We start from the raw sequence: 27,259 nt of genomic DNA on the forward strand, positions 1-27,259 counted from the left end.
AGAGGCAACGTAACAAACATCTATTGGGGTCAACCAAACTAGCAACTTGAACAAGGAAAGCCGCAGAGTTGCATCGAGCGAAATTCCACCGCTTTCTGACAAGATGAGAAAATGGTTGGGAGCGCTCGTAAAACGAGGACATATCATCTTGCCATCCGTATGTTAGCAAAAGCGATTTAGATTACCTGTTCCATCTTTCCAGACGAGTTTAGCAAGGACAATTTCGTCCTTGATTCTCCGTTCGTGTTCCACGTTTAACGATAAGACGTTCATCTCGATAACGTAAATTGTCTAACACTTGTTATTATTGTAGTAACTGTACTTAAGGTTTTAAACGTTCTAAGGGTTCTAAGCTTACAATTCTATAATAAGAAATCATTGTTGAAATAAGAATGACTTTGGGAAGTCTTTATTGTTATAAAGGAATTTAGGTTTTGAAATGTGGTAATTTGGAAAATTAGAAAATTGGGAATTTAGGTGTTTGATAATTTCAGAATTAGGAAATTTAGAGTTTTTGGAATTTAAGAATTTGGCAATCTAAAGAATTGGAAATTTAGAAAGTACATTTGGGAATTGGGGAACTTACAGATTTTTGTACTTATGAATCTAGGATTTAAGGACCTAAAAATTTAGGCAGTTAGAAATTTTAGAATTATACAAACTTGTCTAAGAATTCAATAACCCAGGAATATGTGGATCTAGATATTTGAATATCTAAGAATTTGAAAATCTAGGGATTTAGATGGCTAAATTAAAAAATTGTAATATCTAGAAATCCAAAAATTTGTAATTGCAAAATTTGAGTAATCTCCAAAAATCAAAAAGAAAAATTTCGAAATCGGACTTGTGAGATATCTTAAATTTAAATTTTCGATTTTGTCGTCAAATGGATAAAAAGCCATGCTTCGGTATCGTTTTCCTGTTCTTTGCTATCATTCTTGTTCTATCTGTGTTTACAGTGGACGTAATATTAAATGCACATGCGAATTCGCGTGAGACCCCTGGTCTATAGATCCGCTAGTAAATTAACTCCTATACAAAACAAACGCAGGAATAGTACTGTGTCCGAATATTAATGTAACTGTAATTGGACTGTGAATGTTTCTACATTTGTAGTATATTGAGGTCTGTAATAAATGATGATATATCTACTATTGTAGATTTACATTAATGTCACTTTTGGAGGGACTGTTGGTTAGGTTAGGTTTGTCTACTACAAGCTCCGATGTGAACCGTGCTTTTCTTTATCGATCTACATACATCGTACTCGACTGAAATGTTTATAGAAACAACGAACATAGATCGCCAAACTCTTACAATTAATTAAACCTTGTAATATCTTTCGTGGCTGAATGAGCATTTGCGATGTTCAAACGCCATCTTCTGTATGCGAGAAGAAAAATAATAAACCAAACCACTCAGTAATATTTGTTGAGTAGTATACAGTTTTATAAGATACGGTATGGAAGAAGTATGAGAGTATTGCAATTTGAATTTGCCGCGAAAATTGTTAACTAGCACGACGGTCCACTATAGTGGCTTTCGCCACCGTTTTAATTGAAAGATCATACTTTTTACACTTACTAAATAATGCTTGAGTCAAAATAATATCTCGTTTTTAATGTAATCTGTAACACGACGTTTTTTTCGGGGAAAAAGCTTAATACGGCCGCGTCGCTCAGTGTAAACTTCGATGTGATGTGGTATATAGCATCCTAGCAGGATCTCTCCATGGTCCGCGCTATGCTACAAAAGGGGTACCATTTTAACCTTTTATGCTATAGTGGCTGTTGCGGATATCATCTGTCCGTATGACAGTCCACTATAGTTTCACGAATGTCATCGTGAAATTACATAGCGCCACTATAGTGTGTTTGGTCTCACTCACGTAGAAAAAGTCCTCTCAAACGCCATATTTCTACACGGTAGAATAAATAAACTAAACACTAGAATTGACAGATATTCGACTGAAAGATTCCGAATTTATAGCGCAATTCACAGTTTTGTACACCCAGTATACAACAATGTGCAGAGAGGTCGAAATAAAATGGTTGCTATAACGTCTCGACGGTGCGGGAAACTTTTGTTTCTATTCGGATATTTTGCATGAGTTTCTGAACGTGCATCATTAAGGCATCCATGCAACCGGGAACGCTGAACCGCACACTTAATCTCGAGTTTGCCTCGATATGAGAATTTCAGGTCTATGAAATATCTCTGAAGCGTGCGCGAGCATTTATCACGCAAGCACACCTTCGAGACGATTGTGCCGCATTCTCTGCAGGAAATTTGATGGGAAGATACCGCAGGAAAAATATATCAAAGGAGCATAGTTCACTTCCGGCTTCGAGGAACGAACGCTTCATAACCACCTGTGTGTACATTTTATTTATTACGTTTGATCGTTTCGTGCCTCTCTCTTTTTCTCCCTCTCTTCTTTTACGTGTGTGTGCGAGGGTCTTTTCTGTCCACGGAATTGAAATATCAAGAGGTGAACTTTCAAAGCGTCTGGCTGACTCAATTGTATTATACGAACGGGAACTCTCTGGATGCAATCCTAAGGTTTGCATACACAGCGTTGAATATTTATGCGTAATCACGAGGAACAGTGGAGCAGTCCTCTTTTTTCCGCGATAACGTTTCCTTCTTCTTTTTCAAATCTTCATTATGATATTGGATTGAGAATGAATAATATGTTAATTCACCGGGTTCTGTTTTCAGACGGTTTTGTTGTTAGCGTAGTAACATTGGCTCACGGACACCTAACTTTTTTCTCTGCTTTAGTGGAAAATTGATAAAAATTTGTGCTCAGATCTTCGGTTCTGAGGATTTTGATAAGTGGAAATTGATTTATGAGACAAGTTACGAGTAGATAGGTGAGTATAGGTAAAGAGGTAGGGAAGTAATGGATGGGAAATTGTAGGAAGGGAAATTATAAAGAAGGCGGAATTATAGTAAGGAAGGTAATAAAGAAAGGGAAATTATAACAAGGAAAATTATAGGAAATTATGGGAAATTAATTAACTTTGAAAACTGGTAATTTAAAATTTGGTGGTTAAGAATTTGAAAATTTTTAGATTTGGAGATTTGTAAAATCTCTTAATTTAATTTGAGGATTTGAAAATTTGGGAAGTTAAGAATTGGAGGTTTGGGGGTTTGTAAATATCGAGATTTGAAATAGGAGAATTTAGGGAATTAAACATTTCAGAAAATGCAGACTTAAAAATTTAGAAAATTGGATATTTAGTGATTTGAAAATTTAAGAATTTAGGGAAATACAATTTTTGAACTTTTTGAATTTGAGAATTTGAAAGTTTAGAGGTAATAATTGTGAAGTTTGATAGCTTCAAAATTTCCAAATTTGTAGATTTGAATTTTGGAATTAGGAACTTGGGAAATTTGGAATTTTGGAAAAATAGGAAATTTGATTTATAAATTCTTTTTTTAAATAATGGTTTATAGTCGCATCAACTACCCAGGTTATTAGCGACTATTGACCAGTTTACGGAAATAAGGTTATGGTCGGAGGTGGATGGTTTGACATAACTTTTTCATAGTTGGGTGGATTCCTATAGTTTTACAAAATTTTAGTAATGTGTCTTGATACGCTGTTGATGTGGTTGCTTCAGTGAGGTTGTTCTTGATGTTTAATCTTCTTCTGGCGTGGTTATATTTTCTGCATTTCAATATTATGTGTCCGATGGTTATGGTTGTCTTGCATGTACATATTGCACCTTCCGGGGGAGCCATTTTCGAGTATGTATGAGTGAGTCAATTTGGTGTGTTCGGTCCAAATTCCGGTTACTGCCACTTGATTTCTTCTATTATGTTTAGGGTTAGTTTTTAAATCGTAAAATTTGTCGAGTTGTTGTTGGGTTGAGCTGGCTTTGTATTTTCTCCATGTAGAGTCCCATGACTGTTGTAGTAGTATCGCGATATGATTATTGATATCCGCAGAGATGTTTAATATCAGCTGGTTTTCTGTGACTCTAGTCGCCGCAATTTTTGCCTGAAGATCAGCCATGGTGTTTCAGTAGATATCCATGTGGGAAGAAACCCACGCTATGATTACAGTTTTGTTGTATATAGTTAGTTTATCATATTTTTCCTGAATTTCTAAGTACATTTCAGTGGTGTATTTTATATTTTGAGTTTTCCGGATGGTGGAGAGGGAATCAGGGAAGGTAATAAACTTGGACTGAGGAGATCTGTTGAGAAGGTTAAGAGCTGATAGGATTGTGTACGTTTCGGCTGTATGGATACTATTGTAAGGGTGTAGAGATTTATAAATTTGGAAATATAAAAATTGCAGAATTTGTCAAATATAAAAATTGAAACTTTGTAATGTCTTAAACTTTCCAATTTTAATAGTTTGGAAAATTGCAAAACTTTGGGCATTTGTGAATCCTTTTTTTTTTAATGCAGAATTTGTGAATTAAAAAATCTCTATACTTAAAAAATAAATTTAAAGAATGTAAAAATTTGTAAATTCTGCTATTTTAATCAGAAGAATATCGAAGTATTGATGTAGTAATATAATAAATCAATAAAATAGTAGTGACTACAATAAATCTAACTCTAGTCCAACCTCGTTAAAATACCAATATCAAATAGTTAACAACAGAATAGAAGTTTCATTATTCATTGAAAATCTTATGATTTTCCAAATATTTCTATTTAAAAGCGAGAATAAAAATCGATTACTAAATTTTAGTTCCCATTTGTCGTATGAAATTGCCAATTAAAAAATCGAAATCACCAATAACATGGAAAACGTTCTCTTATGTTCGATAAATGATTTGTCGCCGTGCGAACACGGCTTTCTAATTACGTTTGAAATCGCTCGCAACGATTCTGTATTCTACATTTCTGCATCGAAAAACGTAATATCCGATACAATGAATATCATAATTACCACGTGTATGCAAAAATATTGTCTGCCGTTACATGTCCACTGCACGTTAACAAGGATTCAGTATTGGAAACGAGAAATCAATTTATTTTGATTACGCGTTATTATAGATTAATGTTTGTGTTGTATATTATAATACGAATATTACATTCGTGTTAAATCGATGTATGAAATGTTTTGTAATGTAAAATTATAAAATCAACTGTATATTGTTTTTTATACACTGCTCAAAAGAAATGCATTACCTTGTAATTTTCAACATGGCAAACATCCCCTCACATTTACGGTATTATTGTGGTACAAATATAAAATTGAACTACAGTATCTTAGTGTTAATTGTTTGCGTGATTTTAAATTCTTGTGAGAAGAAAAATAATAAACTAAACCACGCAGTAATATTTATTGAGTAGTATACAGTTTTATAAGATACGGTATGGAAGAAGTGTGAGAGTATTGCGATTTGAAATTGCCGTGAAAATTGTTAACTCTTAAGCTCTCAGGCACGACGGTCCATTATAGCAGCTTTCGCCACCGTTTTAATTGAAAGATCATACTTTTTGCACTTACTAAATAATGCTTGAGTCAAAATAATATCTCGTTTTTAATGTAATCCGTAACACGACGTTTTTTTCGGGGAAAAAGCTTAATACGGCCACGTCGCTCACAATCAGTGTAAACTTCGATGTGGTATACAGCATCCTAGCAGGATCTCTCCATGGTCCGCGCTATGCTACAAAAGGGGTACCATTTTAACCTCTTATGCACGACGCGCCACTATAGTGGCTATTGTAGACATCATCTGTTCATATGCCAGTCCACTATATTTCACGAATGTCATTGTGAAATTACATAGCTCCACTATAGTGGCACACTCACGTGTTATTGGAGTAGGGATGCATCAAATCTAAAATCGAACTATAGTATCTTTGTGTTAAGTGTTTGCGCGATTTTAAATTCTTGTATACGTAAACCACGACGATGACGTGTCATACGAACAGTTACCTGTGTCGATTAAGCACGTGTTCGCTAATTACCGAAATCGATGTAATCCTTAATTATATGTCTCTCTAATGTTAGTACTAGACGGCTTTTCCATTTTATTTCTTTTTGTTCTCAACACTTAGAGACCTCAAGATTTAATTTTAAAAAAAGAGCATAATTTTACGATGATTTTTCACGGAGTTATCATAAGTCAAATTTGGCCAATTTTTGCCTAAAATTTTTCTATGCCATATTTCTTTTGAGTAGTGTATATGTACTCATTTATAAATATCGTTTATATGTATTAAGTGCACTATTATTATGAGCACCAGGAAATTTTATTATACATAGTACTATTGTATGTAGAATGAATAGTGTTTTTAAAAATGTTCTTATAAATGTATGTTTAATGATTTTTATGGAGAAGAGATTTATCAATATCGTTAATATTTTGGGGTAATAAGTATTTATTGCCAGTACAGAAATAGTAAGTATACTTTATTGGTAGATTATACCGATTGCGAGTTTATGAATTAGTAACGTGGATATTTGGAAAATTTTGGGATAAAAATTGGAGAATTTTGAATTTTGAATTTTGGAATTTTGGAATATGGAATTTGAAATTTAAAAATTTGGGAATTTTGGAATTTGGAAATATTGGAATTTTGGAATTTGTGAACTTTGGAATTTGTGAATTTTGGAATTTGTGAACTTTGGAATTTGTGAACTTTGGAATTTATGAATTTTGAAAGTTGTGAACTCTGGAATTTATGAATATTGGAATTTGTGAATATTGGAATTTGTGAATATTGGAATTTGTGAATTTTGGAATTTGTGAATCCTGGAATTTGTGGAATTTTGGAATTTGTGAATTTATAAATTTTGGAATTTGGAATTTCAGCATTTTGGAATTGTGGCATCATTTTGATATCATTTTGTGCACCATTAACCCTAACCTCAATTTCCAAATTCCACATAAATTAAAAAATTATACAAAAGAGCACATAACTGATTACAAATATACTTTTTCTTGAAATATAAAAGGTTTGACACGAATTAATGATATACATATAAGTAAAACAACGCCATTAGAGTGTCAGTTTGACATAACTTCATAAACATATAATCAATATTCTTTATACAGATTGATTACCTCGTTTTAACAAATAATCGATCAACCAATGCACACCTTATTTAGTATTATATTATCCATTAGCAAATATCAAATTTCCAATTATGTTATATGCCAATGTGATAAATGAATTTTCGATTTGTTGTCACATAAATAATTTATGGTTTTGATTTGAATAAGTAATCTATAGAACTCGATTTGTATAATGAATTTGTTATATAATTTAAATAAATAATTTACAAAATTCAATTTATATAAATAATTTATAGCAATTAATTATAATTTTCTGATATCATATTTTTAATTTGTAATTTTTTAAAATAAAATATCCTCTAATATTGTGCATTTCTTCACCTTTTTCATTTATAATACATTTAAAGAAAAATCCAAAATATAATTTACTATATTTTTTACTAAATAATTAAATCAAATAAAAATTGTCAAGTGTAACAATATGCTCTACGTTGAATCAAATTGCGTTTTGATTTCACCAATAAAACATTCTCTAATTTATTTTGTGCATTTCTTCACCTTTTTCATTTATAATACATTTAAAGAAAAATCCAAAATATAATTTACTATATTTTTTACTAAATAATTAAATCAAATAAAAATTGTCAAGTGTAACAATATGCTCCACGTTGAATCAAATTGCATTTTGATTTCACCAACTAAACATTCTCCAATTTATTTTGTACATTTCTTCACCTTCCCATTTATCCCATTCCTTTTTATACATAAAAACAACAATCTAAAACAATATCAGACGGTTCTTCATCGATTCCTTGACATATTGCAAAATGACGTCTCACAAGTCTACAAACAGTGTTGAGAACTTATTAGGGGCCCATAAATAATAGTTTATTTATGGCAGGATCATCGTTGGGCCAGGGTTGACTCGGGTCGACGTTAATGTTGTAAACCATGTGGCAGGCAGAAAAATTAGAAAACTGTGCAAAACATCACAGTTGCCTGTCACATGGTAAAAATAGGGAAAGTTCTCAACCCCACTTGAGCGCCAAAAACGTCTAACATCTCTGGAAGGGGAACCTTCAAGGGTTTACCTTATTCCTGTTTTTCGTGGAAAGTGTCAGAAATTTCTAAACAGCCACAGGGGTTTGCTAGTGTTCTGACCGTCGGACACTTACGGATTCGAACGTGTATTTTCGAAGGGACAGACCCTTAATAAGTCACGCGTCTAAGTTTTAACAGTAAAGCTTTTATATACAGTCCATTTTGCAATTGTGAACATCACTTTTCCCTACCTCAATCGTCATACTTATCCGAGCATTCGGGCGCGAACAAACAGACTTCTATCCTCAGAACTACACAAATTCCCCTCAAGCGAAAGACGCAAAATGGCGAGCTGCATCGTGCAGATAAACGAACATATGCAGATCGAGTTCCAAGAGCGTCACAATAAATCGTAAAAATCCCGCAAAATAAATCAATTTACCGTAATCTTCTCTGCTCAGCGGGAGCGTGAACTAGCAGAAAACTCCGTCAGTCTGAAACGTTGAAATCACGGAACCTTCAGCGATCGAAAAATAATGCTGTTTCGCGACAAGGGTATTACCCCATCCGGCTACATCGTGACGCGATTACGAAGTTCCGTGCGTTGCCACGTAGTTTACATCGAATATTATTAATATGCATGAAGGGATGAACGGAGCGTATCATGCGCAAGGACGAGGAAGATTTACGGTCGCGAGGACGTATATATACGTACGTGGGGAAAAATTTCCTTTGCCGAAGGAACCCACCGACGCGACGTTCTACACTTCGCTTTATAATGTTCCCTCGATTCGAATAACGCGAAATTCCCCCGTGGATCCGCGACCGGAATCCCAATGTTACCAAGGTAATAAATAATACCAGAACTTCACCATGGTGTTTTATGCATTCGAATCGGTACGGCTCGCATTTGTATGCGCCACTGTGGACCCAACCGCTGACGCAAAACGAACTTTCAAGTTTACTTGATCGATTCGTTGGCTGCCAATTAATTTTTCGAATTACATTGCCTTCGCAAAGCAACTCTTGCCGCAGGGATTAAGCTCAATGAAACAGACCTCTCGATGATTGATGATCGATTTATGTGTGATCGGAGTTCTGTTATTTAATACGTGCTGAGGGGTTTTTGCTGGCCAGGGTAAGATGGATGGCGGTAGAGTGAAAGCGTATGGCTTTCAAATTTCAAGGTTTGACTATCGATGCTTTTCAATTTCTACATTTTAGAATTTTTTGGTTTATTTAGAAGGGTTGATTCAGGATGCAAACTTTTGTGAATTTTCAGGGGTTCTAATTTGTAAATTGTCGAAATTTCAGATTATCAAGTTTTCGAATTTTCAAGCAATTAATTATAAACTTTCAAGTGATCGAATAATCAAAATTTCAGATTTTCAAATTTTTACATTTTGATCTTATTTTCTGATTATCAAATTTCCCAAGTCTTCAAATTTCTATATTTACCAAATACCTAAATTCTAACACTTTCTTCAACCCCTAAATTCCCAAATTCTTGATACTCAAATTCGCTAGTTAATAAATTTCCAAATATAAATCACCAAATCCTAAATCACCAGTTCACACACCCTAAGCCACACACCCTTAAATTCCATAAATTCCATAAATTACTTTAAATTACCAATACTTCGAATTTTCGAATTCACTTCCAAATCTCCTAACTTACAGATTACCAATTTACTGAATTATTAAATTTCCACATTTTTACGTCCTCAAATTAGAAAATTTTCATACAACTAAATTACTAGATTTAGTAAATTATTAGATTACTAAATATGCAAATTACTCAATTTCTAAATTCCCAAACCCCTCACGCACCCCTAAGTTTCAAAAATTGTATTTTCAACTAATAAATTACTAAAATCCCCAAATTTTCAAATTTGAAGACTCCGAAACCCCCATTATTTCCAAATTTCTCGAAAATCTCCAAATTTTAATATCTCGATCAAAATTTCCCTAAAACCCCCATTATTCTCAAATTTTCCCAAAGTTCCAATTATTTCCTTTTTTCAAAATTTCAAAATTTTTAAAATTCGATAAAAATTTCCATGAAATCTCCAAATTTCAATAACCCGATGAAAATTTCACAAAAATTTCCAATTTTCAATAATCCGATTTGACTTTCCCATTCCCATTATTTCCAAATATACCCAAAATCCCCATTATTCTCAAAGTTCCCTAAAATCCCCATTATTCCCAAGTTTTCTCGAAAATCTTCAAATTTCTATAACTCGATCAAAATTTCCCTAAAACCCCCATTATTCCCAAATTTTCCCATAGTTCCAATTATTCGCTTTCCTCAAAATCCCCATTATTCTCAGATTTCCCCAAAATCCCCATTATACCCAAATTTCCCAAAACCTCCAAATTTCAGTAACCCGATAAAAATTTCCCTAAAATTTCCAAATTTCAATAACACGATAAAAATTTCCCCAGAATCCCCATTATTCTAAAATTTCAATAACCCGCTTGAATTTCCCCAAAGTCTTGAAACTCCAATAACCCGAATATTAATAACACGATAAAAATTCCTGCTCTGTGTATAAAACACGTGTAACGCACAATATTTCAAAACTCAATCATTGCTATGGCATTCTCAACAAAGCTATCGAACGCTATAGGGAATTATTGGGCTCTGTATCATATCCAGTTGTTCAAAACGATGTGTACTTCCATATAAATGTTTCCGTAATAAAACACGAGAATCCACTCAGCGGGACAGCATTTGTTATGACATTTTATTCTATTTTCAATTACAATTGGACATTTTATCGAACGGTTTTATTCTACATTCTGTAGTGGATGGTTATTCGAACATTGCCGAGGAAAATTAATCTTTGTAACGAAACAAAATCACCCTTTCACAATTTAACAATGTACATTTGACTCGCGTTGAAACACGAGGAATCCATATACTGCTACATAGCAAACTGTTTGTAACAATATTTAACGATACAATTTACCAATGTTTGAAGCAAACAATTAACATTTGAAATTAACCCCTGGCGATATCAAATGTGACGCACTCACGCGTTTACTGCGACTTACTCGAATTTTTAACCCTTAACTGTTACACTGGGCTGTGAAACAACTCCAGCCAATTTTAGCCACTTTACATCCTGAAAATTTGAACGAGTTTTTTTAAAACCCCGGTATATTTTTTTTTCAAACTCTTATATCTCAAGAGCGTTCAGTTGAAATTCTCTTTATATTAAAATCGAAAAAAGTTTAAAATTTTTTTGTGAAAACATTTTTAGTTCTTTCACGTTTCTGATTTTTTTCATACTCAATATTTAAATGAAAGGTGAAAGTAGCTTTCGACAATTATTTATAATTTTCTCAAGTTGAAATAACGAGTAACTTCTTTGTAAGAAGCCACTCTCTTAGTGGCTGGGGTGTTAAATGTCCGTGTACCACGTATGTTAATCTGATGAAGTGTGATTGTTAAGGGTTATGCTTTAATTTGGAGTTCAATTATAATTTGCAGTCAAGGATTGCTGAATACGAAATTGACATTTCAACTCTGTCTTTTGGTTTTAATACTGTAATTATGCTTAACCTCTTAGGCTAAAATATGGTGCAGATGCTTCTCATTATGCTCTATGGGGTTAATCTGAACAAAATAAATGAGGTTCAGTCGATGGTTTCATATGTACAAAATTAATTGACTGATGTATCAATATTCAATTGATTTAGGTATCCAAATTTGTTAATTTAATGAGTTTTAGATTTATAAGTTTACAAGTCTTCAAAGTTTGAATGTTTCAAAATTTCAATGTCTAAAAGTTTGAATGTTTTAAAGTTTCAATATTTCAAAATTTCAAAGTTTCGAAGTTTCAAAGTTTCAAAGTTTTAGATTTTCGAACTTTGCAATAATAAATTACCAAAGCACTATACTTCGAAATTCTCAATTTTCCAAGGATCCAAATTTCCAAATGTTCAAATCTGCAAATTACCAACACATCTAATTTTCAATTTCTCGGCCAAATCTCTTAACATACAGATTACTAATTTACTGAATTATTCAATTTCTAAATTTCCACATTCTCAAATTATCAAATTTTAATATAAGGTGAAATGAAGTAAGTTCGTAAACGGAGCAAGTGGCTATTTTTATTACCATATGAACGAAATTTCTCCATTTGTTTCCTTGTTTTGTTTCACTATATCCTCTTTTATATTTCAACTAAGAGTACTTGTTTGCAGTATAGAGTACTTGCATAATGCACTAAAAAGCATTTTATAGCAGATTTGTTAATAATTCTGCTCTTGCCACATTGCACATGAAATAAAGTTTCAAAGTATTTAACTTCAAGTTACGCTCTTACCCCATTTTCGGGGAAAGTGCAGAGTAGTTGACATTTTAAACAATTTCCTATAAAAATCAAAATGTACAAGACAAATTAAGGTCCTAGTTAATATTAATTAAATAGTAGTAGTTGTGCAAAGCGTTCGATATCGACAGTGTTGAGTATTTACATAACAGACTGAAAATACTTACATTTAAATATCAATTTTACAAAAATCATTCTGCACTTAACTAAATTTCACCTTAACTAAATTACTAAATTCAGTAAATTACTACATTACTAAATATGCAAGTTACTCAATTTTATTAAATTTTCAAATTTCTACGTTCCCAAAATTGCAAATTTTGATACAACTGAATTACTAGATTTAATAAATTACTAGATTATTAAATATGCAAGTTACTCAATTCCTAAATACTCAAATCCCTTCAATTCAAAAATTCGAAATTAACTTTCCAAAATCTAAAGTTCTAACTCCCGAGTCTTTAACTTAACAAATCCCAAAATTTCCAAATCTTCAAGCTTCTAAATTTGAAACATAGATTCACAAATTTGAAAAAGTACAAACCATATTTCTTCTAAAAATCATTCACTTTTATCCACATTTACCGACATAAACCCCTTCTTTCGTAACCATCTTCCCTCAAACAAAAACAAATTTTCAATAAATAGCCTTTTTCTATTCTTCCATTCCAATTGTTAACAAATTTGACTCAAATCATATTAAACGCACAATAAAATTCCTACACTTAATTTTAAAATTCAAGCATGAAAGGAATGAATTAAACGCGTCAACATGTTAACGAGTACATCGGTAATTACAGTACTGATTGCAACTCTGATGTCGCACAGTTGAACTTGCAAAAAGTGTATAATCCGAATTAAACCATGCAAAGAGGTCGTACTTCCATTACTGGTACAAACTTTCGGAATTTTCGCTCGGGAAAGATGCGGACAACTTGCGCGAAACGGAACGACTCGATTATGACGGGAATTAAAGTTCGTAGAACGGTGCGAACGCGTGAAAATTAGTCGCGCATAAATCGACTGCGGCACATTTTTATTTCGACGGTGAATTTTTTTGCGAACGTACACGGAATACTTAATTATTCTCGATTGTCTGAAAATTGTGCTCGTCCGCGAACAACCGATGCGACGCAACGAAATACGTTATTTGAATAATTTCGCTCGTTCGAAAGTTGTACTATCGAGAAAATTTGTTACTATGATAATCTGAAAAAAAACTGTTAGAATTGCTTTTATATAGGCTGTTCTAAAACGTGTCTCTAAAGATATATGTATAGTAGACAGATTGGAATGGTTCAACAATTTTTTTTGCATCCCTAAAAATTTAGTATAAAATAATCTTGTACTAAATATAAGAATTATAAAAATAATCTTATCAAAACTTGAGCTGGAAAATTAAAATAGTAGACAGATTGGAATAGTTCAACAATTCTTTTTGCACCCTCTAAAAATTTAGTATAAAATAATTTTATACTTAATATAAGAATTATAAAAATAATCTTATCAAAACTTGTGCTGGAAAATTAAAATGGCAAACAGATTGGAATGGTTCAACAATTTTTTTGGATTCTCCAAAAATTTAGTATAAAATCTTATACTAAATATAATAATTATTATAAAAATAATTTGATCAAAATTTGATCTGGAAAATTTAGTCAAAGCAATTGAAAGGTTTAGAAAATGAAATTTCTTTATATACTTAAAATTGTTGTCTTTTATATTTCCTGATTATATTCTATGGAATTTCTGATTTAAATATATTGTTAAGCAGTAAAGTTACTAAATTGAATTTAATCATTTTTGTTTGTGAAGGTTGCAAAGGGAGTTTGTAAAGGCAAAATTTTTTTAAATACCCTGTATAAGCATGATCGCAACGTAACAATGAATAATTAAATACGGTACAATGAAAAATTCTTTGTAGAAGAAGTCGTAATAATTAAATGCGGCCTAGTACAAAATTGTTTGCAAGAAAAGTTGTTTGTAGAAAACGTTGTATATCGTTTACAATGTACAATAATTATTAATAAATTACATAATAATTATAGTTCAGGAAATAATGAAACGAATTCTTGTGTAACCGATAACTAAGTTGAAAATTTTGTTTAATTTAAAATATTTCTTTGAACGATATTGGGATCTGATATTGTTCATGCGACATCTAGTGGGAGAAAATAAAAATACAAGATTTTAGAATAGTTTTTGTATTATAATATTTATTGATTATTATTGATACTGTATTTATGATATATCAAGGTTTGCATAATGTAATTAAATTATGAGATTTGCAGTATGTAAATTATGTAATTCATGAAATCAACAATCCATAAATTATATAAATTATGAAATACACAATCTATAAATTATGTAATGTATGGAAAACATAATCCTTTTTGCCTGCCTAATGTAAATAAGTTATGTAATTTGTGAAATCTATAATATGTAAATGAAGTAACCTATGAAATCAATAATTTATAAATTATATAAACTATAAAGTACGTAATCTATAAATTTACTAGCCAAAAAATTAACAATCTGTAAATCATGTAATATACGAAGTCCACAATCTGCAAATCGTGTATTCATTAGTCTGAAACGATTTAAATGATTAATGTTTAATTCGCAGATTTGATATATTATAAATACATGAACAGCCGCAGTATAATTATTGCGGAAGATATGATCATAGATATGATATTATATCATCGAAGTAATTATAATTTAGGATGAGTTAATGATGTAGACTAACGTTCACGATAAATTGATAATATAGAACAATATCTGTAATAAATCTGGAATATAGAATAATATTTATAATGAATTTATAAGATAGAATAGTATTATAATTTAATTTACAGTAGGTATTATATTGTGACACTTCTATCGTAATTTAATTTGTAATATTATTTTTAATCATTTCACTTTTAATATTATTCTATTACGTTTTATGTTGTTAATCTTTATTCTATTCACGTAATTGTAATACAAGGTTTTGAACGCCATTTTGCGACTGTGACGTAGCCATATTGTGACGTAGTTAAATTGTGACGAAGCCATGTTGTAATGTAGCCATGTTATGACGTCGTCACATTGTTGGTATTATATTGTAATACTAATATCGTAATTTAATTCGTAGTATTATTCTTTTATAATTTCATTTTTAATATTATCCTATTCTGTTTTATGTTGTTAAGCTCGATTTTATTTTCTTGTAATACAAGCTTTTGGATGCCATGTTGTGACTATGAGGTAGCCACATTGTGACGTCGCCATATTGTGACGTCACCACATTGCCTCCGCCCTTATATCAGATCCCAATAATTATTTAAACAATGAACACGTAATATATATTTCTAAACACTTGAATCTACACTTTTTAAACGATATAACAAATTAAAAGAAATATCCACTGTTCACATAAAACATACGTTTTATAACATACACAGTTTTAATTAATGAAAACTACTCCTCCAAATATCTTTCAAATTATATAAACTAGACAAAGAATTGTAAAATATAAATTACATAGTTACAAAAACACTGCAATATGATATGAAGTATTTTCTTAAATGCAAACGATTTTGACCATTTTTTTTAGCTCTCGTAATTTAAAAATTATTTAGGGAAGCAGTATTTATTGACTCACTCTGTAGAGGGGTTCTTAAGCTAATTATCTAAATAATTTTTATGCTGTTAAAAATATTATATAAAAATGTAATTAATGGAGCTTTGTTTTGAGACATTTAGTAACAAGATTTCGAAACCATATAAGCTTTCATCAGCTGACTTCAGCAGTGTGATACATTTATACGTATATTTTTAATTTCATGCAAACACAAAGTCTATAAAATCTAAAGTCCTAAAATTTAAACATAAAGCGACTTACGCCACTTTCAAAATAAACGGCTTGTTTATGTTTTATAGTAAACAGAATATTGTTGCCTGTATAGTAAGGCGGCTAAGTATCGAACATCAAAGTATTCTGGTGCTTATAGATCCTCTCGTTCTTTTTCATGAGTAAATATCTTATAAAAAGTTTTAAGGGTATCGGATAATATTTAAAACAGCCTCAAGGCGGTTGACCGTTTACTGCTATAAAACTACGTTATAAAGGAAATAATGAATACTCTAGACTGGGAGGTTTTAATTGAACATGATAAACTGCAAATTTGTTTTATATCGTTAGAGTAATTCTTCAGATTTTAATATTACTTGGTTAAAAATTAAAGAATACGATAAAGTTAACAATTTAAAAATCAAGATTACGATAACTCGAAAATTTGAAAAATCTGAAATCTTTAAAATTGGAGAAATGTCAAAATTGAAAGATTGAAAAATTGAATAATTATGAAATTTGGAAATTTGTAAAATTATGAAATTATAAATTTAGAAGATTTTAGAGAATTTACAAATTTAGAAGATTTTTGACAGTTCAAAAATTCAGGAGGTTTTAGACAGTTTAGAAATCTAGAAAATTTGAGAATTGAAAGATTTAAAGATTAAGAGTGTTTGGGACTTTATTGATGAAAAATTTCGAAAATTTTAAAATGTGCAAATTTAAGAATTTAGTAATGTAAGAATTCAGAAAGTATGAGGATTTAGAAATTTGAAGAATTTGTAAATTTAAGTATTTGTGAATTTTGAAACTCAAAATGTAAAATTGAAAGTTCATCAATTTTTTTTAAATTTAAGAGGCATTAAATTTGAAAATTTGCATAGTTTCAGAATTTCAAAATATGAAAATGTAGTAACTTGGGGTTTCGAAATTAAATACAGCATCTTATTGAACACATTCCAGATCTGCTGTAATATAACGAATACAAACATTTCAGAAAAGTCACGCGATGTCCTATTTCCACAGCGAATTTACTTAATAAAGTCATAAATAAAGTAATTAGATCACAGTAAAATAAATTATAAAGTAATAAAACAGTTCTAAATACAATCCAACTCGTTTAAAACTTTTCATAAATCACTTACTTCTTCCAGTGAACGATAAATTCCATAAACTCTAAAAAATTACAATCATTGGTTCTTTTCCTTAGCACTGTATGCACCGCTATAATACAAATATGTGTACATATAACGTATGTTTATTTCTCAAATATTCATATGTTTCATAAAATTCAAATTACAAAAAAAAACATGTCAACAATAAATCCTAAAAACACTAAAAATTTACAAAAATGTTTTGCTTAGATTTATGTGAATGACTATTATACAAGGTTATAACATGTATCTCAGAAATCCACATATTTCATAAAATACATTTTAAATATATCAATCGACAATAAATCCTGAAAGCACCAAAAATTTAAAAAAATGTCTGGCTTAGATTTGTGTGAATGACTATTATACAAGGTTATAACATGTATCTCAGAAATGCACATATTTCATAAAATTCATTTTAAACATATCAATCTACAATAAATCCTAAAAACACCAAAAATTTACAAAAATGTTTTGCTTAGATTTATGTGAATGGCTATTATACAAGGTTAAAACATGTACCTCAGAAATCCATATATTTTATAAAATTTATGTCAAACATACCAACGAACAATAAATCCCAATATCACCAAAAATTTACAAAAATGTTTTGTCTGGAATTTGAATAGCTATTATATAAGTGTATAACATGTATCTCAAGCCACATATTTCATAAAATTTTCAAAGATATCAACCAACAATAAATCCCATAAGCTGCAATCTACAGAAATTTTGCTTAGAATTGTGTGAACCGCTATCACACTGGTACACATATAAAAATTCGTTTGAAACATATTCACATTCGAACAATAAATCACATTTGCACCTTCCACACGTAAAATCTATCATCTAAATAAAGAGTCTATAATCTAAGTAAAAAATGGACGCCTCTGTCGGCTCGAATAATGAAACATCTACTCACGTGCTTCGTTGCCGTATATCCCGTGATCTGTTGCAGTTTGCTGCTAACCACTTTCGTGCCAGGTTTCGTCGGTTTCTCGTTTTTATGCCATATCCCGATCACACCCGTTATTATCAGCGCAACCAACGTAATGATCCCAATCAACAACGACAGAGTCACGATTTTGCTACGGGGCGATATTACCATCGCCATTTTTCCGCGTTTTTTCGAACGTCTCCCCTCGATCGGGGATCACCAGTTTCACCAAAACTAACTTTTAACAGCCACCGGTCGAACCGGCTGGAAAATTATCAATCAACCTCTATTAACATTAATATATCATTTATGTATACATATATCTAGGTATATGAATATATATCTCTCTTTCTTTGTTTATGTGGTTGGAGTGAGGCGCTAACTATATCCCCTTCCGACAGCGAACCTCGTTGTTATTATAACTTTATCATGTCCTCGTACTCGAATATCGACGACGTGTCAGTCGAGTCCTCGTGGACCCTTCTTGAAGTCATCTGGCAGTGTGTGACTCCCTGGATCGATTGACTGATCGATTTCTTCCAACAACTGTGACTCTCCCGCCAGAATCCCGAATTTTCGTGAATCACTCACATAAGATCTTCCTCGAGAAATTTTTCAAATTGGAGATTCTAATATTTCTGGGTCGTTAAATGGTTCCACTGTTCGTAACAAGGGTAACAAGTTTAACACTTTCAGGAACTTGCTCGCACGGAACTCGATCTTCCTGGAATTTCGACTCTTGTCCCGCAACTTGCTCTTCTCGTCACACCCGTTACATGGCAGCCTGATTAACGGATACGCTGCTGAACTTGTCGGAGAATTTTCGTTCGCTCGACAAATTTCTACGGGGACAATTTTTAATACTGATCTGAACACAATGAGTAAGATATTCCGTGCTCGTACAAAATATCTCTTTGCGTAATTAAACTCTAATTGCTTCGGAGAGGATCTTTTTTGTACACGTCCTTTATCAATTCCGTTTGTATCAACAATGATCGAATAATTGTCTTATGTGCACGATTATGGTTGTGACGATTTAACGATTAACTCTTTGTTTCAGTAGATTCGAACCGTTTCGGACACCCAGTACAGACGCGAGCGAATCAACAAATTTAACGGGCGCGAGGGATCAACAACAACGAGTCGCGATAAATTCGTTTGAATAATCAACAATAAACTTCTCAAGGGTATTGTTTCAGCAACGAGATATTCCGTGCGAGGGACGTTTCTCTCTTCAGGGATTCATTTAATGAGGCCGCGAGACGGAACCAAGAAGGTCGAAAGGCGTTATCGACCACTTATTCTTCGATCCTTTGTTTCCACTTCTCTCATATCGTCCTCGTTTCTTCGCACACCAGGCAGAGTCAGTGTCCTCTGGTCGTAGGAACAACCTACCTGGATGTTATGAAAACAACCAAACGTCATGGATCTGTCGTTTTCGAACAATGGGGATTCGAGCGATTTTCCAGGACCTGTATTTACTTTACGGCTTGACGACATGAATCGAGAAATTGAAATATGAAAAATTGAAGGTTAAAACAATCAAATGATCGCTTAAGTTTCGAACGAGTTAAAATTGTTAGGATACTGCTCTTGAAATCTGCGTTTGGTTTTTGACAACATGTGGAATTAATGAGTATACGATTTTAGGCTGATACGATTTATACGATTTTAGTTTTCAACATCATTTTTAACCTTTTATGCACAACTTTACATATGAAAAGGATCGTTCAATTGAAACGGTGAGCGAGTGAGTTAGTAGAGGGAGACACTATGGCGCTATGTAATCTACGATGACATTCGCAAAACTATAGTAGACTGTTGTATAAGTATGATACCCGAAAGCTACTACAGTGATGTATCGTGCCTAAGAGGTTAATTAGGGCCACATTATAAGCCAGATATACATATACATTATCTAGGCTTATCTGAACCTATGTCTAGGTTTAGAGTTAAATTTGGGACAGATTTTTATGTATACTCCGATAGTACTCATAGATAAGAATATTCTGTAAACATTCAATGAACCTAGTGTGGAGAAAATCATGTTATAGGGTAAGGTGGCACTTCTGAATAGGAGGTATACTGCTCGATATCGAACCTAACCTCTTGGCGTATGACACCGAGTCAGACTCCTGACGCACGTTACAGTTCAAACGCGACAAACTTAAATCGTTTATGCATAAAGATAGTGTTTTAATCTTGATACCAATTGTAATTTGTATAATTGAGGATCACTAAATCCAAAATATAGCTAACATTTCAACGTTCTTTATTTAACTTAATGTGGCAGTAATAATTGGGTACCTCCGGCTGACGCAGCTGCCAAAAACTTGTAGGTTAAGGGGTTAAATTGGTAGAATTTAGACTGATATGATGTGAAGATTTCAGTATAAACGGTATGTGCAAAGAAAGAAAATGGAGGTGTCATCAGAGACATACTATAGTTAAATGTATCATTAAATATTGTATTGAAACATGTTTTCTAGCGAATAAGTACATTTAGTGTAAACTTGAAATAGACTCGAAATAATATATAAATATAATACTTAGAATATCAGAATTGATTAACTAAAAAAAATTGTAATTTTTTAGAATACTATCTTAATATCTGTGTAATAGACACATAAAGTAAAATAAAATGGAACATATTGACTTGAAGAAATTTCATATTTTATAAGTTTAAATTAAGATGTTAAACCTACATAACTATTGTACTATTTTGTAATACCCTTAGTTAAACGTATCATGTTTCGAAATCAATCACTGTTATAACTATCATAAATTCTGTATAAAGTATACTTGTCATCAGTTATTACAGCCATTTTTATAAAATCTAAACCTTATATTTGATAGAATGGATCGATGTAGATCAGATCCATTCACTTTAGCTACCCTCTCTTGGGTTAATTATATAATTTGAAATTACTGCGCTCGCTTACGTCTTTTTTCTGTTTTTTGGAGCAACTTCAACTATGTTTGTTTATGTTTTGTAATATGCCACGTATCACAGAATGAAAATACATATTTATTGTGTTTAAAAACTGTGTTCTGTTATTCTCGTTTCTGACAATATTTTTATTCCATAAGTGATGTTGTAGGTTTTGTTATCAAATTAGAAATGTGACATTTTTATGTCCTCAAAATATATTAGATTATATATTTTCAAATTTCTCATTTTATACGTAAGAACTTAGTATGTATAATTATTAATGTAAAAAATGTAATTTACGTGTGTACTTATTAGGTTAGGAAATATTTGACCATCTCTGTCCTTTTTCTGATTCACAACTGACTTTAGCATCTAATTCTGTATAATACATTATTTACATAATATAAATATAATATAAGAATGTAAATAGATAAATTTTAACTTGAGAACAAAGTATAAAAATATAAATAAATATATTTGAATAAAATATTGAAATAATATGAATGATATAAAAGAATATTTAGGAACATTATTTATTTGATGTACTTTAACGATTTAATAATCTCTCAAAATCACAGTATAATTAAAACACAATAAGTATAATTTTAAAGAAAATAAAAAAGTATACTACAACTTTTCGTAAGTATCTCAATATTTGGTGTATAAAGAAAAATTTTCCATACGATCCCACGAGAATAATTGAAATATACCTAATTTCGCCAATCTTCTAGCGTTTCCCAATCGCGAACTCCGGCCCGTTTAATTGCTTGTTTCCGATTAAACGTAGCCTATTTAATCTTCATCCTGTATCGAAACTTCGACAGCTGATGTCGGAAGAAAATAATAAGACAGTATAATTTGATAAATTGCTCGTACTTTGCAGAACTTTGAGACAGAGATAAACTGTCGCGGAATAAAAATTTAATTGCTTCAGAACTCATTTGACTATACTGTACTAATCAATCAACATTTAAGTCCGACTCAATAAAATTGATTACCCGGTGGATGCAAACCTTAATAAGATTTTGCAGTGTCTAATGGCGACCAAACATGAAAGTACAAAAACACAGGTATTATCTAGATTCTTTTTATAAGTTGTTCGTATTTTTCATTAAATAAAATCGTGCAAATTTAAAAATTAGAAAGCGATACAAAATAAAAATAATTAAAACATGATCCGTTAAAAATCGACGACAGCTAAAACACCGGTACACGAAAGTGGCTGCAAACCGAAACAGGGGAATTGTAATTATTCGACTGCGCAAAGATGTAATCGTTGGCAATTTATCGTTCATGCGAAACGAAATTTAATCGAGAAATTTTCATCGCGAAAGAACCACCGCTAATTCAATGAAAATAATTTCGCGTTTATTCAAACCATTACTCGCAGCAAATAATGGTTACGGGAAGAAACGCTCGGAAATAATCAACGAGAATAATTAAAACGATTGCAAGGTGCCGAACGTTTAATTTATTCGATTCGCGTATTCATTCGCATCAGAATTTGCATATTTTTAGTTATTTCTGATGCGGTGTTTTCAAGCAATTTTCTGAAATGTCGCTGATTGCAAAATGGTTATGTACATATGTAATTAATAAATACATGAGGATAAATTTTGTTATTTAATATCGTTCTCGGTTTAAGCGTGTGTCTACTTATTAATATTCGAGCACTGGTATTCTACCAACACTTTGTGTATTTGTACATAATTAAATTCACGTATTTTTTGTTTTTTTATTGTTATGAAGTATGTATTTTCAACTGTAGGGAAAATTTTATTTAATTAAATTTATGGAAGACTTTATTTGGTGAAAATTGACAGTAATGTGAAAGTATTAATAAACGATGCTGTTACAGGAAAAACGCGCTATGTAGCATCATGGCGCCATGCATAGAATAGTACGAGTCTAAGGCTCATAGATGTCGCTGTTTATATAAAGGCGCGAATTTCAAATGCACTTCTTGACAAAATTGATCAATTTCAGCGTACGATATGTTATCGTACGTATGTTCGATACGTACATATGAATTTTTAAAGAAAAACTATACTTCTACAAAATTTTTGCAGAAAAAACCTGCTTTTATAAAACTTTTTTAGAAAAAATTGATTGTTACTAAATTTCCATAGAATGAATTTCTGAATCTTATTTCTAATTAATTTTTTTTACAAAATTACTAGTTTTACAGAATTTTCATAGAAGTGAGTATATTATTTTTGTAGAACTTCCATAGAAAAATTGTGTTTCTATAGAATTTTTATAGGAAAATTCTTGGTGAATTTTTATAGAAAAAATTCAGTGTTCAGATCATTTTTGTAAAAAATTCCCAGTTTTACAGAATTTGTACAAAAAAATCTTATCGTTACTGAATTTTTGTAGAAATAGTCCTATGTTATGTTCCGAACAGGAATCTTTTTCAAAATTTCCTTTGTAGTTTTGACCGACCGGATGTGTATCGATAATGCGTATTGCATTCTGGGAATACCCTGATCAAACGCAGTAACGGTCTTTCAATGTTTATTAGATAGACTATCTTTTGGCGACTAAACTATGATTGTTAATATAACACATTCCTTCCTTGAAATCAACGTGGACCCACGGCTAAAATCTTAGATCATTTCATTTCTCCGAACCGCCGAATATAAACGGAAGTCACACTCGTGTGGTCCGATAACGCCAAGCGTTCTAGAATGTTCCTCAAGGGCCCACGACGCAATATAAAATTGTAATAGAAATTGTCTTTGCAACACTACAAAATTATATAAATTACTCATAGTATTTCTTTATACCGTTATTATTAATACGCACACGTCAATCAGTTCCACAATAGTTACAGTACCGAGCGCGATTTAACTTTAATAATTGTAAAACGAAATAGATAATGTTCATTCTAAATTTTTATAATGTATACAGATTAACATTTTATATTGTATTGGTTATGCATGTAAAATTATTCAGTAGCTAATTAACAATCCATAGCTCAAGGGTAAAGGAAAGAACTATATAGAAAGAGAGAAAGATAAGAGCTGGACAAGGGAGGAACACATGCACCCACCATCACCGCCTAATTAACGAATCACGGTCTCTTACGCATTAGCCTCGCAGCCTAATTCGTTAGGCGCATATCACTGCAACATAAACAATTTCGGACTAGGCCCACTCTGGTCTTCTCCGAGAGGTGCAAGTTGCGACACTCTTCGGTGTATAATCGCGAGGTGCGTGTCGAGGGTCCGTGAAGTGGTTTAGAGACGAGTTTGTTCTTGAATTTGTTAAAGTGCAAAATTCAGACAAAGACTCTATCTTCACGTAAAGCTTTCGCGTTAAATAATCACGTTAATTATCACATTAAATTTTCAATTCAATATATTATTTTATTTTTCCATTTAATTATATTCAATTCTATTCTTTTTAATTTTTAAATTATAATTTTATTTTATAGTTTAATTGAATTTCACAATTGGTTAGTTCAAAATTATCATTGGTGGAGCGCTTTCATGTGTGTGTGTGTTCTTCCCAGGAACCAGGCGTAGTTGGCATTTCACGTTTTGCACGAGGTTGATTAATTCTAAATTCATACAAATACAGACATCTTGGTGAGTTGTTTCCTTTATTCTTCCAGCTATTTTATGAATTTTTCGGCAAGTGGATCAGTAGTTAATTATTTAACTTTGGGATTTCCCTCACTGGATTATAAAATTATTTTGTATTTGAGTAATTGTTTCTCCTTCAAATCTACGAATTGCGCGTCTCGGATATTTACAATATTTCTGTTCAGTTCATTGTGATTTACATTATATTACATACACTACCATTCTAATCTCTTTATATTTTATAAAATATAATCTTTTGTATCTTTTAATTATTTTGAATTACATTTCTTTTATTGCCTCCGTCATATCCTATAATCATTGCGATCTTGTGAAAGGGCCCGTATGGGACTAGCGTATCTCCGGATCCACAAAACATTAAGTCCTGTTAACAATTAATATTGTTAGGGCAAACAAATCTTCGAGGCTTTATACGCGCGCTTCCCGCACGTAACACCTACTTCTAATTTTACCTCACCACTTAAAAAATTTCAATTAGATATCTATACATAAATATTAACATTTATAAATGAAAGTCTTAAAATATTAATTCAATATTTATATTCGTGCAATACTTGAAATGTACCTATTTCCAATAATTTTTCAAGATATTTTGTACAGCTCGTGATAAGCGTAGGAGACCAAGAAAATGACGAAAATAATAAAGCTTTAATATTTACGTACGGATTATTTTTATCCGCTCATATGTACATTTGAAATTGGAATTTATTCGGTTCAAAATGTTTCGTGCAATGTTTTCGTTTCATTCAGTATCTGCGATTCGATATTTTTAACATCGGAACTTGAAATATTATCATTTTGCGTTATTATTTCCACTCTGGCGTTTATTTCATTTCCTTATGAAAATAATATTTTTATTAAGCTGCTTTCTCTAATTTTTTAGTATACGCAATATTGTTATTAGATTAGTTTATTTCATTTTCACATTTTCTTATATAAATAATGCTATTATTAGACTTCTTTATTTCATTTTTTATTTGTTAACCAAATTGTTATTGTCAGACTCCTATATTTAATTTTCTTGTATTAATAATATTAATAAATCTTGTAATAATAAACAATATTATTATAAGACTGCTACATTTTTTTATATAAACAATATTATTGTTAAATTGATTTATTCAATTTTCCAATATAAATAATATTGCTATTACGCCGTTTTATTTGATTTTATTTTTTGTATAAACAGTATTATTGTAAAATTTTTTAATTCAATTTCTTATATAAATAACATTATTAGACTTGTTTATTTCTTTTTTTTTATAAACCAAATTATTATTGTCAGACTCCTATATTTCATTTTCTTTTATTAATAACATTAATAAATCTTATAATAATAAACAATATTATTATTAGACTGCTGCATTTCTGTTTTTTATATAAACAATATTATTGTTAAATTGATTTATTTAATTTTTCAATATAAATAATATTACTGTTAAACCTGTTACATATATTACTATTACAATTACATTACACTTTGATTAAAAAGAATGTTTAACTTTATTATTCGATTACAAAGGTGCTAGACTTTAGTGTTAGATTAAAACCATCTCGAGTTCGAAAACATTTAATGTACTAAAATTCCTTTAATAAATGCTCTTTACATGTTAATTTATATGTTGTACTGATCAGTTGAAATAGTTCGCGAAATTATTGTACCGAGATGATACCATAATCGACAACGTCTGAATGCATACTGACTAATACTACTTAATACTTCGAGTGCTTCGATGCTCTGAAAGCATCGGAAATCCTTCCGTGTTAATCAGTTTATTTGAACATTTCCATTTATAAATATTTCAAATTCTAACTCCAAAAATATTTGATTAAATTGAAAAAATCACTTAATGCTGAATTAACGTTTAATTGGAGCTAAACACTACGTCCACACATTCAGCGCGACCAGTATGCAGGTCACAGATCACTGACGTTATCGAAGTAATTTATAGTCAGTTGTTCCATTCGTAATTAGAAGTCGACGAGTTCATTAAAGACAAATCATAGAGCACCAGGTCTAAGAATATAATAGCGCAAAAAAATAGACCTCAAGTTTCTATCGATACAATATATTTTTTAGTTTCTCCAGACACTTTATACAAGTTCAAATCAAGTCCCTTACTTACGAAGACTCCCTATTCCAATAAGTTAGTAGCGATGACACCCAGGAAGTATATCGAATATATTAAATTATAAATTAATAACATGATGTAACAGAAAAAATTGAAAAACATAACCTAGCTTTTTTCTCAGATTCTCAAATTACTTATTTACTCTTCAAATCACATAGTGTTTATAAGTTTCTTTAAAAAATATGTATACTTATTTTTTATTAGCAAACTGCATTTTTTACCGATCCCATAATAGAATATCATTGCAAGATGATTAGACCTCGATGCAAGTTTCCA

The 27,259-nt window shown here is 31.2% G+C and overlaps 1 protein-coding gene and 1 long non-coding RNA gene across 9 annotated transcripts in view; one reads left to right on the forward strand and one right to left on the reverse strand.

Moving 5' to 3' along the window:
- Mp (collagen XV/XVIII-type protein multiplexin) overlaps positions 1–27,259 on the reverse strand; it is a 582,981-nt gene that overhangs the window by 269,440 nt on the left and 286,282 nt on the right. For 2 of the 8 annotated variants that reach the window (XM_076537429.1, XM_076537428.1), the window contains exon 1: positions 18,297–18,682. The exons of the other annotated variants lie outside the window; for them this stretch is intronic. In XM_076537429.1, the coding sequence (XP_076393544.1) occupies positions 18,297–18,488 (192 nt within the window). In that variant the 5' untranslated portion in view covers positions 18,489–18,682. Of the gene's footprint in view, positions 1–18,296; positions 18,683–27,259 lie in introns of those variants that run through there. 8 annotated transcript variants of the gene reach the window in all.
- Positions 24,635–27,259, forward strand: part of LOC143265432 (uncharacterized) — a 222,286-nt gene continuing 219,661 nt past the window's right edge. Inside the window, exon 1 of the long non-coding RNA XR_013039977.1 lies at positions 24,635–24,836. This is a non-coding gene — a long non-coding RNA (uncharacterized LOC143265432). The remainder of the gene's footprint in view (positions 24,837–27,259) is intronic.

The sequence above is a fragment of the Megachile rotundata genome, chromosome 11 (assembly GCF_050947335.1).
Source record: "Megachile rotundata isolate GNS110a chromosome 11, iyMegRotu1, whole genome shotgun sequence".
Classification (NCBI taxonomy): Eukaryota; Metazoa; Arthropoda; class Insecta; order Hymenoptera; family Megachilidae; genus Megachile; species Megachile rotundata.